The sequence below is a fragment of the Lissotriton helveticus genome, chromosome 1_1 (assembly GCF_964261635.1).
Source record: "Lissotriton helveticus chromosome 1_1, aLisHel1.1, whole genome shotgun sequence".
Taxonomy (NCBI): Eukaryota; Metazoa; Chordata; class Amphibia; order Caudata; family Salamandridae; genus Lissotriton; species Lissotriton helveticus.
The window spans coordinates 472,554,222-472,572,096 of NC_136057.1; the positions used below are offsets into that span (position 1 = coordinate 472,554,222).

The 17,875-nt window shown below is 44.9% G+C and overlaps 1 protein-coding gene across 4 annotated transcripts in view; it reads left to right on the plus strand.

The window, feature by feature from the left end:
• The window catches only part of ARFGAP3 (ARF GTPase activating protein 3), a 469,979-nt gene that overhangs the window by 436,819 nt on the left and 15,285 nt on the right, over positions 1 to 17,875 (plus strand). For all 4 annotated transcript variants that reach the window (XM_078673894.1, XM_078673892.1, XM_078673893.1 and 1 more), the window contains one exon: positions 10,907 to 11,028. In XM_078673894.1, the coding sequence (XP_078530020.1) occupies positions 10,907 to 11,028 (122 nt within the window). The remainder of the gene's footprint in view (positions 1 to 10,906; positions 11,029 to 17,875) is intronic.

Here is a 17,875-nt window from a genome sequence, read left to right on the forward strand (position 1 = left end):
TCTCCCTTGCATTGGTATAGTGATGGCGAAGGGGATTAGAACGATCCATAGAAGGGCGCAGAGTTATGTAAAAATCCCCACCCCATGGGACATGTGTGAAGCCTATTTTAAGTATGTGTCCTCATAAAGTGGTAAAGTGGTCAGGGTCATCTGAATTAAGTTCATAGCTACAAGCAAGGGTGATAGATTGCGTGGCTAACGTACCACAAAGTAGACCGCTACGGGTAGAGGGGTGACTCTACATACCTCCCAAAATGAACGCTGTATTCCTCTTGACTAGTATAATCGTGCCCCGCAAGTAGGTCGAGTACGAGGCGAACGCTCGTGCAGAGGCCCATTTATTGCCAAAGCAGGATGGTCGCCTAGGGTCCACTTGCATTTCTTGTAGCATAGCTATTTGTATGTGGTGTTTATCTAAATACGACAATATTTTTCGTAGTTTGCGGGGGTCACGAAGGCCCCTGACATTCCATGTGATCAGCTTGATGCAAGGTAGATCAATGTGTGCTGGCATTTCAGATGTAATAGAGCTGTATCAGAAACAAAATGTCGGGGAGTGATGCGGTCACTCACATAATAATTGTCATGCCTAGTTACTGTCGTCCAATATGCATTATAACAATAAAAACGAAACCCATCCCTCCCAAAACAAAAAAACCCAATGAATTGTCTTCATAACACACTATGAACACCCGTACCACCCCCACCCACAACGGCACCCCAATCGTGCCGGGATGTGGTTGCCCACCCAAAATTTCCCAAAAATGTGGTCCATCTTCGCTAGCCAGAGAGGACCAACAAAGCAAGTAAACACCATAGCAATAAATGAACAAAACAGAAAAATGGCATGGGGGATCTACCATAAGGAGGTACGGGGGGGCGGCATCTAGCCCTTCCCGTAATCCAACACCACCCGTGTAGAAGTCCTCGGTTGTCCACCCAAAGAGGGGGACAAAGTGGCGGTGGGGGGGGGGAAGGGTGCTTGGAAATAGGTCAGGTATATCTACTCACAGTACATTAATACAGTTTGTTTGGAGTATGCATTAAGAACCAAAGTCTATGAATGAAGCCCTCTGGGCACTTTTCTGACTGTGAGTCTGCAACAGAGCGCAACATCGGCCAGGGGATGTGGATCAGAATCCCATCAGGAAGAATGGTGGAATGCGCGAGTTGACAGTGTCTCAATATGTTTGTGACATAGAGTCGCAGGAGCAAGAGTGATCCGTGCCGTGCAACCTCAACATGCGTCCGTCTGTCCCAGTTCAGCCACTGGATGGTGAGGATGATCTGGATGCGCGATCAGGACGCGGTGATAGTTTTAAGAAAGTCCTCCACTTGTTGCGGGTTTGTGCAGAAAACATGCTTGCCATTATGTGTTATGCTAAGTCTTGCAGGATATGAAAGGGCGTATTCTATCTGGGCTTTTCGAGGTTTTTGCTTAACCCCAAGGAATTTCCAGCGTGCTTCTTGTACGGCCAGAGTAAAGTCTGGGTAAATGGTAAAAGCATTTCCTTCATATTGCAGTGGTTTTAGTTCGCGGGCCTTCTGGAGTGCAACATCACGATCACTGTAATTAAGAAGACGAGCAATGATGGGCCTAGGGGTCTCGCCCGGTGGGGGCCGTGGGCCAAGGGAGCGATGTGCGCGCTCAACCACTAGATGCGGCAAGAAAAAATCCTCCCCAAAAGTGCTCTTTATAAAGCGTTCAACATAGTCCTCCATACGGCCCGTATTCGTGCTCTCAGGTATGCCTAGTATGCGAACATTATTGCGGCGGCTTCTTGCTTCAATATCTTCGTTCTTGGCCGCAATGACTTTCAACTATTTGTCCATTTGTGCTACCTGAGTTTCATCTGACAGGTAGTATCTTCGTTCTCGGAGATGCGTTGTTCAGCCTCTTTCAACTGGCCGTCGTGTTTATCAACTATTTGTATGAGAAAGTCCAGCCGGTTGTTCATTGTGTCCATCTTCCCGACAGACCTGAAAGACTGTGCTGTACCGCCAGAAGTAAAGTCTTAACATCATCCTCAGAGGAGTGCCCGGGTGGTTGTGCCTGATCCATAGTGTTAGGTGTAGCATCTACAGAGGCTGATCTCGTCGCAGTCTTTTTCGCGTCAAAGGTTAACTGGGGCTGCCGACTATCAGGTTTCCCCATTGCGCCTCTTCACTTGTCCAGAAGGCTTCGCAGTGTGGATGGGAGGATGCTTCCAGGCAATAGGTTAGGAGCAGAATGGATGTCGCAGGTGCATACAGCTGCAAAGGGAACTCGCCATGGGGTCGTGCCACGTGGTCTCTCTCCAGAATGGCACTATACCTTAAGGTATCTGAAGCATAGAAGTGTCTCAATCTCCACTGAGCGCTGTGAGTAACAGACAGAAGGCTTGGGTTTGGCTGCAAGATAAGGTGTGTGTTGTTATGCCAACATAGCGAGTAGAAGCGTGCACACTACATCAGTGCACAAGGGTAGGCAGTCGTCCACGCCGAAGCGGCACAGAAAATATCACCGACAGTCCCCCGCTGTGAAGGAAATGGCCAGCAGAGCATCCTGAAGGGGAACTGCGCTGACAGGTGGCAGGCGCGGTGGTGCTGGAAAAAACACGGCCACAGCAGCACAGGCCGATCACATAAGTCTCATGCAGGGGGGGTGGGCAGAGATGAACAGCGCAGCTGATAAATAGTCCCCAGAGCGCCCCTCCAGACGATGGGTTGTGCGAGGAGTCACAAGCGAGGGTTAACTGGGCGGCAGTAAGGCACTCTGCGCGCCGGTACTCTTGTGTCCTCCGTAGGCGTACAGATATCAACAATGGCGCATCTTGGAAGGGCGCTCTGCAGTCGACGGCCCCCCCACCGCTTCAACGCCAAGTGTTTGGTCAGACGACAGCAGACTGAGAAGTCAGGAGTGCGATGAGGAGGGAGCCAGCGGGAGGGAGATCAGGACACAGCATGGAGACCTTGGCACCGATCAGGCCGCAGCGAGGCCCATCACCTCGTGTGAGGCCGCGGGGCTCGAGTAGAAGAATCAGCGTGCACGTTTCCAGCGAGCGCACCTGCCTCAGCGCCCACAGCGCGCGATGCCCCGCAGATGGACAGTTGCTGTCTCGGGCGCCGCGTTTTTTCTCCCAGCAAGAGCGGAGGATTCAAGAAGAAGGTAGGCAATGGAAGATAGCGCCAAGCTTCCCGAGCCTCACAGGTGTGCGGCCATCTTGGATGTGCACCACCTACCGCCCCCCTGTGCTAATGTAATCTTGTCACTATCAAAACACTAATAATATTAGTAGCTTGTAAGAATTTTCATCGATCATAAGTAGCTCTTATTACAGAAAAGGTTGGAGACTCCTGCATTAGAGTAACTATTTCGGCCTGTCCATTTCGCAACATCCTGCAGCCATTTCCATTTATCAGGAGACCTCCTTGCTTTCCGGCTCATTGTTGTTGTTTATTTTGGCTGTTATCAGATATCTCCATCTAGAACAATTGTATATGACAGCACTCCCAAACCATTTAATAACAATCAGGCCTGCCTCTGCTGGCACCTAGTCCATGTTTTCAGCTTCGCAATACATTATAGCTATCCTGAATGGTAACAAATATATAGTTAATCTGAGCGTCCTTGAAGCGGGCATTCCTGGTCAGTCTGTGCATACTTCCCACTTGTCATCTGGCAGCTCACTAGCCAATTACCTCACTTGTGTATTTCTAGCTTTCACTGCATTTATTTGAAAGGCTGGGGGATAGGGAAGTGTGTAAAAGCGATACTGCCCTAGTCCAATTACACTGCGTGAGAACATTGAGTAGTACCTCCAAAGTGAGTCACTCAGCTGGCTCTTCCAGCCACGTTGACTCAGCTGTCTTGAAGTGCTGTGTAACAAACAAACTGCTCAGCTTCTATGCAGAATTGATCCCTGGCTGAGTCAAATGTTCCTATATATCGATTCCTCTGATACTTTGTACTATACTTAATTCATTTATCCACATACCCGACTTATGGAAACTGGCCAATGTCACTCCAGTTCTTAAATAGACTAATGCTGCTCCATTGATACCAACAAACTAAAGGCCCATTTCACTGCTCCTGGCCCCCATAAAAATGCTGGAAATGCATATCAATTGACAATTTTCTGATTACAGTCACTGCTGCTGTTATCCTGTTAGATTTGTTAGTGGTCTTCAACACCATCTAGCATACTATTCTCATTCATAGACTAAAGGAAATAGCGGTCACAGTTTTTTCTCTAACTTTGATTTCAAATTGTTTAACTCGGAGTCCAATCAGTGGAGCCGCCTCATTCTTCTTCTGATCCTGCTCCATTGGATTGCAGAGTAGCACACGGGTGATCATTGAGTCCAACCCTCTTTAATATTTATAAGACCTGCGTGCTGCCCTTATTTGAGGCTTCAGGTTCGAATTGTTGTCCGATGTGAATGATTCACAATTGATTTAGTCTCTGACCAAGAAAGACTTAGCCAGTGCCCTCTCTGTTGCCTTATGTAAAAATTAAAAACACCTAAAGCTCAATTCGCATAAGACTGAATTGATGTTAGTTGAGAAAAGCAAACCTCTTATGAATGACCTGTGTTGGTCTTGGGGAATTTATGCCATCTCCTCCTCTAGCTTATTTGTTAGGAACTCAGGTTTAAAATTCGGTTGTCAGCTTCCCATTAAACAACAGATCATATTAGTCTCTTCATCTTGCTTAAGGTTATGCAAAGTTCTTAATAAGCTATTAGATCTTCCTCTCAAGGCTAAGATGATGGTGATCCATTTGTTTAAAAAAAAAAACTCTGCCTCTTTATCCTTATACCTTGGCCTTCCAAAAAACTCACCATTAACTTCCAGCTGGTGCTGACCTCTGCACCCAGGCTGCTTCTTCATTTTCCTAGGTGTTACTTGGTGTCATCTAAAGTAAAGGACCTTCATTAACTTTCCTTCCAAAAGAGGGTTCAACTTAAGGGCCCACTCAGTCTCCATAAACTGTTCAAATTTCACGTCCCAGTCAGATTACTTAGATCTTCTAAAACTTTTCAAACTTTGCCCTCCAGATACAGCACCACTCAGCAGTCGCAGGAGCCAACCTTTGGAGCACTCTTCATTGATTTCTTTGCTCTCGAATAGAACCAGTATCACTGAGCCAGTTTTAAATGGCTCTTTGCAAACATTTATCTTTGGCACCTTCTTTCCTATACGCTGCTTACTCCCACTATTTGTTTCTTGTGATTTTAGCACCTAGACCCTAGACCATGGACCAACCTGGAGTGTATGGTGTGACTCTCTATCAACAATACCTAGAGTCCTTGAGTGCCCTTGGGTGTGCCTTCATAAGTGCTTTATTGCCCAACAAGATATTGACCAGTGGGCCACTCTGCATGCCAATTGATCATTTGAAGGCAGTGGATTGCCAAACCACTTCATGGTCCGCAAAGTAGTGTATCTATAAATTGGGTACGCCCTTGCTCCACACTGGAGGAGAAAGCATTACCTTCTCGGTCACCAGCCTCTTACTTTTATTTACCTAAAATAAGTCTCATAGTAGGTTATTTAATTCCCTGAAGGAAAATTGCTTAAGAGGAACAGACATTGTTTAAAAAAAGTAGAATAATCTTGTCAGAATCAACATTTTGATAAGGGTCTACTACCCGTAGGGGACAAGGGCAGCCACCGCCAGAATGTAGCTGAAGAACATAGGGAAGTGATTGCCTTAACCATATTTCCCTGCACCAATTGCTCATCAATGTGATTTATCGAAATCCCCAGATATTTAAAAGTTTTGCTGATTTTAGTCAACGGGATAGCCATCCCTACAATGGGAAAGCCTCCCTCAGTAGCATGAATTGGGAACAGGCTGCACTTGTCCTAATTTATTCGCAGCCCGGCAAGTGCTCTGAGTTCCGACAGAAGTTCCATCACCTTCGACAGAAGTTCCATCACCTCCGACAGAAAGGACTCTTGATCCGATAGATAAAGTAATGCATCATCTGTTTATAGGGAAATAATGTGGGGGTCCTGTGCCAGAGTGACGTCCCACTCCTGTGCCCTGGTCTGGAACATGCACTCCAAGGCTCAATAGCTAAGGAAAAGAATAGTGGTGAAAGCAGGTATCCATGCCACATACCCCTGTGGATACCCCATGTCCTAGAAAACCCTCTCCCCATCTTAAATCTTGTAGGAGGGACTACGTAGAGTAATCTCACCCAGCAAATGTATTTATCGCCTAACCCCATCCTGTGCAAGACCCAGAACAGGTATGGCCATACTGGTGTGTAAAAGGCCTACTCCATATCCAGAGAGCCCACCATAGCTATACATAAAAGAGCCCCTTTAGGTTCATTTGAGTGTGCCTTCCGTGAATAAATCCTTTATGGTCCGGGTGAACAAGGACGAGTCAAAGGGCCAACCTACTGGCCAGTAGCTTCCCCGTAATCTTGTACTGTAGGAGTGTACATCTATTGGATTTCTGACTGTTTTTGTAGTACTGCTATCGGCACAGCCTTTGTGGTTTCAAGGAGAACCCCTCTCTCTACCAAATCATTGTACATTTTTAGCAATGTAGCAGTCAGTTGGGCCCTGTATGTGGCATACAACTGTCTCCGTAATCCATTGTTTTTTCCTTGACCAGCAGGTCAATAGCCACGTTGTTGTCCTGGATGGCTGATGATTATTCCAGTGCTCATCTTGGCTCCTTGTTTAGTTTGGGGAACCTTGTACCATGTAGAAAAGAGCTCAGTTCTTGCTGATTCACGTCTGCTGCCTTGGAGGACATTGACTTATGGTACTTCAAGAGTACTTTATTTATTTCTAATTGAGTGTGTACCAAATCTCCCGCTCAAGTTCTGACAGCACTTAGTGGGTTTTCTGTTTCTCAAGTTCTGATAACGCTTATTGGTTTTCCTTGTGCTTCCCTATCCACTAACTATGCTAACAACTGAACTGCTCTATCTCCCACCGAGTGTTGTCACCTACATATTTTTTTATAGTCAATGCCTCTCAACCATCCACTTTGTTTTAAGGCACTGGTGTCCAGTAATATAGCATTTCCAAGTCCTCCTCTTTGCATTATTCAGTTAATTGTCATTTTGACCCTATAAGGGGTCTTCCAGCTCACCCCTCTTACCAAAGCCTTAAAGGTGTCCTAGTTGATGGCTCCATGGTCGCTGTGCCCTCATTCTCCCTGAAATAGTGTTTGATGTGGTTCCCCACCTCCAAGTGAAAACATGATGACGTACCTCTGCACACAACCTCCAGCCTGACAATATGCGGCTTGATATTGCGAATGTTGAACTTCCCACGTTTCTCCCAACTTGTCCAAAAACATATCAAGCCATGTGTGAATCTAGTGCATGGGTGAGTAGAAGGAGACTTCTGTGCCCCTTGGGAGCATTTCCAATCAGGCCACTGTCCGCTCCCTCTGCCTCCTCTATTCAGCCAAGTAGTGTGTTTATGTTCTGCAGTGGGATCCCTTCCTCTTTCAACAGGTCCATGACGTGAGTTACACATCTAAAACATATAGCGGTTCAGGTCCTGAAGGTACTGTGTATGATTTGTTTTGGGCGCATTAACACTCGTCAATGTCAGATGTTTACATTCCAGTGCCTCCACCGCTATGGTGTAACTTTCTTCAGTGTCAATATATGAGATGTCCACTACATATGGGTCTGGCAGAGATAGCGGACAATATATATTACGTGCCAAAAACATTGCAGTTGTGGTCCTGAGGCTACTGTGTTTGATTTAAGTTTGGCGCTTAGCGACTCATCAATGTCAAATGTTTACCTTCCAGTGCACCCATCACTGTGGAGTCCTAGCTTACTAGTCAAACGGAGATCCCTGTTGAGAAAACTGCTAAGCAAAAAGGGGTTTCGCTCCCGCTGGCAGGCAATTATTGCTTACCTCAACAGGAGCAATTTGCAACTATATGTTGCTTTTATGAAGTTTATGATGCTGGTGGAAAACATCAGTGAAAGCCAGTCAAGATGTAATTCAATTCGGCTGGTATAGCCATCTGCATGAAATGTGAAGAGAATAAATCACATGACTGGTTTTAGCGTTTTGTGATGTTTTACCAAGATAGTGTTGTCCCGCTGTTGCTGCATTAACTATCGTTAATTTCTTGCCCCACTATTGCGTCATGAATTGTCGCTAATGTTTTTGACTCTAAAAGGTAGACGGTTTTGCACTGTTAAGAATTTACATTTTTATTGCTAAATCATTGTAATCTGAAGATGTTTTACAGCACACAGCTGGCTGTAGGGCAATTGATGATAATGTATTCAACCGTTGCTGTTGTAATTTGACAGATTTTAGTGTTTTGTACTGCCAGATTGTAACGGTTTTTATTAACCATATACAATAGTCATTTACTATTGATCGACTATGGAGGGCCTGCCTTCAGTGACGAAATATGTGGTGTCCACTACATACGGGACCTCCGGTGGTCTCCAGATTAATGCCCCCTTTAATATGTGGAGTAGGTGGTGTCAGATATTTGGTCCCCATTTTAGTCCCACTCCGCAGATGTCAAGTGGATCTCTTCTAAACATGCAATCTGTATCTTCCGGTGGCTCAAGTAAGTTACAATTCTATGACACTCCGCAGGAGCACCAAGGCACCCCATGTTCCATGTTCCATGTAACGCAATTTATCTATCTAGGCCTGTAGGTCCCCCACTGTGGGCCGCAAGGAGGATAATGTAGATTAGTTGATGGTAGCGGTTTCTGATCATTTTTTGTGGGCTGCTCACACAATGTAGCAGTCTCTTATCCTTCAGCATTGTTTTAGTGTCCCTGATGATCTGTAGGATGGCCTCAAACGTGCCCTTCTAACCGTCCAACGGGTAACATCCATGTTTACAGCCATTTGTGCGGGAGCCGCCTGTCCTTTATCTCCTGTTGGGAGCTTGTCTGGTCTGGATTTCACCATCATGAAGGGGTCTACTTTCCACCTGAACTTCCCCTATTTTCAGTTCAGGCAGCTCACTGGCAGGGCCCTACAGTTTGCCTCCTCCATGCTGCCCTAGTTGTCCATTCCTTTGCGGTACACTGTCCCGGTGGGTGTAGCTTTTGTTTGAAGTCCTTTGCAGGGGGCCCTCAAAAGAATATAGCAAGAGCCTTCCAGCGAAGTGCCCCCCAGTTGTTACCCCTCTGTTCTGATGGTTCGTTTTTAGTTGCTGTGTGGATTTTTCTGTTCCAATTTGGGAGTAGGGGCGTCCCTGGTACCAAAGGGCAGTTATAAGCTCCACACGCTACAGTTATATAGAGGGCGGAAGCAAGTTCGGCCTGCCTCTGTGGGGCCATAACAGCATCACGCTCCTCAGTCCCGGGGCACGGGTATGAGTGAAGCCTCCAATTATTGTATCGGCTGCCACAAGGAACTTGTCCAAACGCCTCTGTTCAAGCTAGCAGCGTTTTGTAACGCTCCGCAGCCCACCACTCGCCTCCTATCCCTGCCGCCATCTTAACAATGCACCCGGACTCAGGAGAGTTTGCACACTTGTGCGCTGCAGCTCACAACACTGCATGTAGAAGGTCTCTGCACCCCTAGTTCTTGTGGTCACTGGCTGCAACTGGGGCTCATTGCAGGGTTAAATCAGTTTCATCTGGTGCACCAGAGCTATGCGGTGGCGAGTCTCTTTCCATCGCACTCTATTCCATGCCCCTAACGTTGCACAGCTTTCATATTCAAATATGTTCCTTTCCCAATACTTTTGTTTCAGAAGGCCATCTTGAAAACACCCCCACATGTTTGAAATCTTATCACCATATCGGAGAACTCTTGGTGGGGAGCGGGGGAATTTTTATATGCTGTTTTTAACAAATTACAGAATTATTCGAACTTCTACGTTTACCTATCACGCTTTCTCATAGTGTATCAAGTAGTAGGTGCAAGATTGTATCATGGTTCCTCGGTTTCTAAAATCTAGTACCTTGGCTTGTTTGCTCTTTGTACCTCTCCTTCTTACACTTTCGACTGTCACATCCATGCAGACCTAGACATTTTTAAAAGTGTACTTTTTGATGCGTCTGTACCTGCTCCTCTCAAAATCTAATGAAGAAAAGCATCAAAGCACACTTCACATTCTGAATTACCCCAGATATTCTCTCTTCTTAGCCTCCTTCTATGGCATCACCATGAATGCGGAGTCCTCATGAAGTATGATCCGTTTTCAGGGAGGGGCATTACTATAAATTGGAGCTGTGATGATATAATTGATGCACTGTTACAAATGGAGGAACTGTTCATGGAAGCAATATTGTTTATTATAACCTATTGTTCTTAAGTGTCCATTTTTAGAGCAGAGTTTGATATAAATGTGTACCTTGATTAAATCCATTTGAAATATTCATTACTGTGTGCAAATGAAAGGTTTCTTCACTCATACCAACAGTTTCAAGAGACATCCAATTCTTATGAATTTGGCAGGTGGTAAACACTATCAACATTTACGATTCTGCATTTAACATGACATTTATTGGCTTCTGTGTGATAATATAGATTGTAACATTTCAACCATACTGCAATATCTCCATACACAAATGTCGACCAGTGCATTCCTAACACTAGCCAAACCCACGCTCAGTGCGCACCTGCTGTAGCATTGTGTTTATTTAGTACTCTTCCAGCTCCTCTCCAAGTTCACTTAGGGACCAGTGCTTTGGCTAGAAGTTTGTGTCGCCATTTTTATAAGTGGACGCTCAAGTATTTTAGATATTTTGACTGTATTGCTTTCTGCACTCTATTTTTCATCCGCTTTTATTGAGAAACGTGATGCTAAAATGCAGTTAATGAAGCGATTCTAACTTTTTATTTTATTGTGGGTGCACATTTTAAATACAAGGACTTCGTAATCTTGTGCATCACACATTTTGAGCTTTCTGAATTGAAATGCTGTTGCTATTCTATGTTTCTTTCTAGGCAACTATGGGATTTCAAATGTCTTACCCTCAGCTCCTGATATGGCTCATTTTAAACAAGGTGTGAAATCAGTGGCCGGAAGACTATCTGTTCTTGCAAATGGAGTGATGACCACTATTCAGGTGAGTACAATGATTAGACAGCAGCATAAAGAAAGTGATTCTTTCCAGCAAGTTCAGAGCTCCTCAAGCTATGTGATCATAGTCCATTGTAATTGCATCCGAAAGTGCAAAAAAATGCAATATGTTACACTGCGTATGTCATAGTTGGTACCAATCAGTCCTTTGTTAAAGTGCAAACATCATATGCATTGTTATTACACAGTACAGTTTAACTAATTTGAGGAAACCATGCTTAGCGTCTCAAAGATTCCATTCTAAAATCACTTGACATAGTAAACACAGACCATAATCGCAAAGCCTAGTTAATGATTTTATCTTGCTGCACTCTTATTAGCGTTAAACATATTTATTTATAGCTATTGCATGTGGAACAGCGTGGCATAAACCAACGGTACATGGAAGTGTGCAGTGTGGTATGGTATTTACCATTCTTAAGGGAGAAGAGAGGACATGGCCCCTCAACAATTTGCCTCATGAATCTTTACTGAATTAGAATGTTCCTCTGTTATTTCCACTACTCTGCCGTGTACTTTTCATTCTACTACATTCATGAAGCCAGTGTCATCATGCAGACACAACTTCACAAAGGACCCATTAGTGGAGTGATAAGGAGTGGATTGCAAGTCTACGGGATACTACACTGCCCTTGAATCTAGAGTGAAACGTGCTGAAAATATTTAATCCACAGATGTATCTTACGAACACCGAAAAGCAGACCCTGAAAATCATTGGACAGACCCAGCTGTGCTAAACATTATGAAAAATTATGAAGTCGTATTTTTCATCCTGGGATCTTCCTCGCCATTTATAAGTACTTGAATAAATATTCTGCAGCGGGCTGAAAACTGGAACAATGTATAAAAACAATATTCATAAGCAAAAAAATCATGCTGTCTCCTAAAGTGCTTGTTTCGACTCAGTGTCCTACTGCCATAGAGCCCGTAGTTGCATTTTCCGCTGACTGTACGAAGATCCATGAATCACACTGCCTTCCCATTAAGGTGGTTAAGGGCTCAGAGTGTTTTTTCACTTAGGAGGCTTTGTTGATATGTTACTTCTATTAACTTTTGATGATTAAACAAACTTGTTTTCCATCTGTTAAATGGGCTTATTCAGCCGCTTTTTTACTGTACTTCAGACTGTTTATTCCTGAAGTGTTTGCCCACACCTTTGCACTTACATCTCCACTTCTTAGTTTGTTTTGTTGTAAATATAATAGGCAACAAAGATAGTGTTGGAAGCCATCTATTTATACAGTATTCCAAAAAGAGCTATACTGTGCAAAGAGTACAGGTATTCCCTTACTAGTGTATAGGGGCTTGCTCTAGCAATCACAAGGTGCATTTCTAGAGGGTAGTGTGGTTGAGCAGCCTTAGGATTATCAGAGGTTTGTTATCTGCAGTACACACACAGTCAAAAAATGATGCAGAAATCTCAATAAGAAAATCCACTGTACTGCCTGGCGGGTCTTCTATATTATGCGGCTATGGAGGAATAAACATACACTGCATACAGGTACTTTACAGCGACTTGAAGGAGTAATCTCTTGGACTTAAGGTGAGTATGGGGTAAGGTCCAAGGCAACACCAGCAGGTTACCTCGGGCGGTACCAGGGCGGGCATCCATTTTGAAAGGGTCATTCTACCTTTAAAATGTCAGGCAATATCATGTTGATACTTATTATTGAGTAGATTTATCAACATTACATCATTTATACACATAATTCAAATATACAGCTCTTCAGTCTGAGGCAAATTCATAGACCCCATTTCATCATGATCACGCCCACATGGGCTAATCTCAATATCATTAATGCGCCCAGCGCCAGCCATGCTGCCCGTTCTGATGGCGACCAAGGGCGGCTGACCTATTGCAGGGAACAACTTATAAGTCTTGGAAAGACAAATTGTATATCCAGCCACCAAATGGTTCCTGAGAAGATGGCGGAAAAGACCCTCACATGCGGACTGATTAACAGCCGGTCACTCGTTAAGCATTATGTGGAGGTATCCAGTCTGATTGAAGATATGAGATTGGATGCATTGTTCCTGACAGAAACCTGGACCACCGCTGAGTCGGTGGTAGAGTTAGGGCTTGCCTGTCCCAATGGGTATAAAATCCTACACAAGCTGAGAAGTACAGGTAGAGGTGGAGGAGTGGGAGTGATCTTCAGGAAGGAGCTGAATATAACACTCCTTGCGATAGACGAAGTAGAGGGGATAGAACTCATGGGCTTCGCGTCGCAGGCACTCGGAGGTAGCCTATTTACCGGACTGCTATGTTCTAGGCCCCCAGGCTATGCCACACAATATCAAAAGCTCTTTGACATCATCACGAATCTTTCCTTGACACACACCAGTATGATAATTCTAGGAGATTTCAATCGCAGGGAGGATGGGAATTCTAGTAGTCATATGAGAGATCTGACACTCGCCTGCGCAAATTTTAACCTGTCTCAGCTGGTGGAACAGCCTACTCACCAAGGGGGGCATACTCTTGACTTATTGTTTTCCAATCAATCGATTACCAAGGTATTAAACATATTACCTCAAAATTGGACTGATCATCATCTAATACACTTTGAGTTTAGACCACCAGGTGTAAAGGATGGACCCAGTCCGAATAATACGTACTGGAAAGGCAGGGACTGGGGAACTCGTAGGCCCGCTCCGGAGGATAACGAGTTTACACCCACGGTGACAGTTGAGGAAAATTACAAAATGTATACTAGCTACTTAACCGACATACTGGACCAGGCAATCCCAATAAAGAAGCTAAAAAATAGGAACACAATTACGGCTCCCTGGTATAATGAAGATCTGAACTAGCTGCGCATGCTCTGTAAGAAAGCGGAGAGAAAGTGGAGAAAGGGCTATACTGTGGAAGATAAAAAAGATTTGATAACAGCACAACTTGAATATAAAGAGCATATTCTCAGGGCCAAGGCTGATTATTACGCCTCCTCTATTACACAAGCGCCAAATGGGACAAAGGCTCTCTTTAAAATCGTCAAGGAGCTTTCCTCCCCTGCCTGTCTGAACAACAAGGTAGCAGCATCACAAAAACTTTGTGATGAGATTGCTTTTTACTTCCAGGATAAGATTGATAAAATTGTTGTAGCTTTCACTCTAATAACAATGATGGTCAAGACAATCTAGAAAATTCTTCGGTGGAAGACCCCTCCCATCCAGTGATCCTGGATAACTTCCTGGCCCTCACTGATGCTGCTTTTAATAGTATGGCCTTCAGTGTGACCTCGGGTTCCCCTCTTGACCCCCTTCCTCATAAAATCTGGAAATCATTTGGACGAGAAACTTTCCCCTGGTTGAGGCTGATCTGTAACCAATCACTAGAAGAAGGAATTGTTCCTGACTGCTGGAAACAGGCAGTGGTGACTCCATTGATTAAAAAAAAAACCTCCCTGGACCCGTTAACACCGGCAAGTTTCAGGCCCATCTTTCTCCTGCCTTTCCCGGTTAAGATTCTGGAAAAGGTAGTCGGCAGCCCACTATCCTGCTTCCTGGAGGATAACCACCTGCTCGACAAAGACCATTTTGGGTTCCGTCCAGGCCACGAGACTGAGATGGCTCTGGTTACCATGATGGATAACTTGGGCATGCGAGGCGACAACTGGAATGCCACTGTTTTAGTGCTTCTCGATATGTCTGCCGCATTCGACACGGTGAGCTATCCCATCTTGGTGGAGAGACTTAAGAAGTTAGGAGTGAAGGGAAGGGCACTTCAATTGCTTTAGTCCTACCTTATAGGGAGACAGCAGGTAGTAACTCTAGCACCATTTTCCTCCAGCAAATCCCCAGTAGTACACTGGGTGCCACAGGGTTCTGCGATTAGCCCTATTCTCTTCAACATATATCTGCAGCTCCTGCTTCCCATCATAAAGTCCTTTGGAGTCAGCCTAGTTAACTATGCAGATGATACGCAGCTGGCATTTTCCGTAGAAGGCGAACATGCAATTTCGATGGATACATTCCAGCAGTGTATGCGGCTGACTGGCTGAGAAGAAATTCCCTACAATTTAACAGCGGGAAAACCGAGGTGGTGTACTGTTCCTCTTCCAGGGTGCCTAAACCCCTACCATTTGAGTTCAAACTCACCCCTGAGGAGGAACCACTAGCACCAGTTAGTAGGGTGCGCAATCTGGGGGTTCTGATCGACGACAATCTTCAGATGGAGTCACAGGCGAATAAGCCCGCCAGTGTGTGCTTCTCCATAATACGTACATTAAAAAAAATACTTCCACTCCTGCCAAAGGAGTCACGCTCATTGGTGGTAAGACGTACAGTGCTAAGAAGACTGGACTAATGCAATTCTTTATATTTGGTGGCCCCACAATACATCATTCAGGGATTGCAGAGGGTCCAGTCTGCAGCGGCGAAACTAGCACTTAATAGGCAGCGACGGGCATCTACCATGTTGGCGCTGAGGGATCTACATTGGCTGCCTTTCAAGGAAAGGGTCCACTTCAAGTCCCTTTGCCTGGTATTCAGAGCGGTGCACGAGTTGGGTCCAGTCCCACTACAGGAAAAATTTGCATGGTACCAGCCTAAGAGGCAGCTTCGCTCTTCAAGTGCCGGTCTACTGAAGGTTTCCAGGGTTAAACGTTCCAAGTCGGGAGGGAGGGCATTTAATGTGGCCGGCGCCCGCCTGTGGAACGAATGACCCCTGAACCTCAGACAAACTGGCTCTCTGCTAAAATTTCGCAGGAGTTTAAAACCCTGTCTCTTTCCTAAGGCTTAACCTTCGATCTCCTTTCCCCCTGCTCTGACTTATTCCACTCTGGTCTACTTTCTCAGTCTGAAGCGCCAGGATACCCGTAGGGTGACAGCATAAGCTATATAAGCATTAAATCAATCAATCAATCAATTTATTCAGCCGAATTAATATTAGGTGCATATATTCATTCCGCCCTAGTGGGCTAATGAATTATCAGCATTACACCATTAATTATATGCATGTTTCAAATATACCGCTTGTTCAGCCTGTTTGTAATTCACGGATATGGTTTCATCACAGTCACACCCAAGTGGGTTAATCTTACCATCAATAATTCTAACCAAATAGATATTGATGTCCATGTTCAATTCTGCCCTAGTGTGCTCATATCATGTAATGTTATCAAACCTCATCTTATCTCATCAACCTTTCATAGATGAAAGTGACCCAGATACTGTAGCACTTTTGCGTTCGTCTTCCTCATATGATGATGGCCATATCTCCTACAAAAAACTAAAAACAAAGTGCATGATCACTTAAGGTCTACCTATTAGTGCTAAAACCAACAAACTTTTAAACCTAGAGATGCAATGAGATTACTTATTTGTCAAATCAACAACAGGTTCTCTTCCCAAATTATATTGTTGATTAATAATAAGAAGTCGCATGTATTTATATATATTTATTTCATATTTTCATTCTAATGGCAGTTGCCAAGAGGTAGAGAATTTTTTTTTGTTTTGCCAATAAATTTGGTGCAGCTTCGCAAATGTTCACAACATATTTCACAAAACTTTCCCTTTTTGGTTCGGTTGTTGTGTTGAAAGTTTCTGGGTGATCCGTCAAGTTGGGACCCAGAAAAAAGGGGGTCCTAAAACTCGTTTTCCCCATGTTATGTCTACGGCGATTTTTTTTTTCATTTTTTGAACACGAACACAACTACAACCCGAACTGCTGAACGGAATTCCACCAAAGTTGACAGAAAGCTAGATGTTGTTCCAGAAAGGGTGCTTTTTGTGATTTGGTGTAAATACGTTCAGTAGTTTCAGAGATATTTAAATTATAAAAAATGAAGCTATCTGGGAACCCAGCAGTTTACTGAAATGTGATTGGCTGCCAACACTTGAACTAAGAATTGTTGGCAGCAATCTTTTCTTGGGACTCTGTTGAACCAAATCCCACAAAAAATGTAAAAAATAAAATATAAGGAGGCAGGGTAGAAACACCCTCACCCCTCCCCACCCCTAGCCCTCTTTAGGAGGGGTGGTTCCCCCACCCCACCTCCCCGGGGCCAGATAAAAAGCATTTAAAAAAGAAATTGTCGGTATACAGGTATCAGCCGAAAACAAAAAACAAAAATTAAGCAAAAACCCCCTTGCGACTTCATAATCTATCCCGGTGGGCCAGGTTACAGGGGCATTGTTTTTATAATGGAGAGGGGCACACGCCACCCCCCCCCCTCCCTCCTGGGACTCAATATGCTCCGGGACCACCATCTCCCTGCGGCTTATTTTTTTAATGATTGCTGGTTCCTCTTGGACCCCCAGCCTCTGGGATGACCATCTTCCTGGGTCTTCATCTATAAACAAAGTGGGGGCTGCATAGACCCCTTGGGGCTTTACATTTGAATACTGGAGGGGGTACTCAGACCCCCCCTATGCAGCTTGGGGACCACCACCTCCCAGGTGCTTTATCTTAAAGAAATGCTGGGTATCCCTCACCCCACCTCCTCCCCCCCGCTCCCGAGCTCCAGGGACCACCACATCCTCAGGGCAAATTAGAACAATGAACCTAGATGGTCCTGGAGACCGCCACCCCCCAGGGAATGCTTCAGCAATGTCTTAGGGTTCCCATCCCTGCTACATTGCAGTTTGCTGTGGCTTGGCAGAAGCACTGCTTCCGCCAAGTCATAGCAAACTCTTCTCTGCTCTCAGCAAGCAAGAGCAGAAAATGCTCTCGCTTGCTGAAGGCGGAGCAGAATTGCTGTTGGGCAGAGGGCGTTGCAATGCCGGCTCCCGCAAGATGTGGGGAGCCGGCAAGGACCGTGGGGGCCTTCAGTCTCCCCGGTGGTCCCCAACTCGAACAAGTATTTGTAATGCATTAGGTCTCGCAT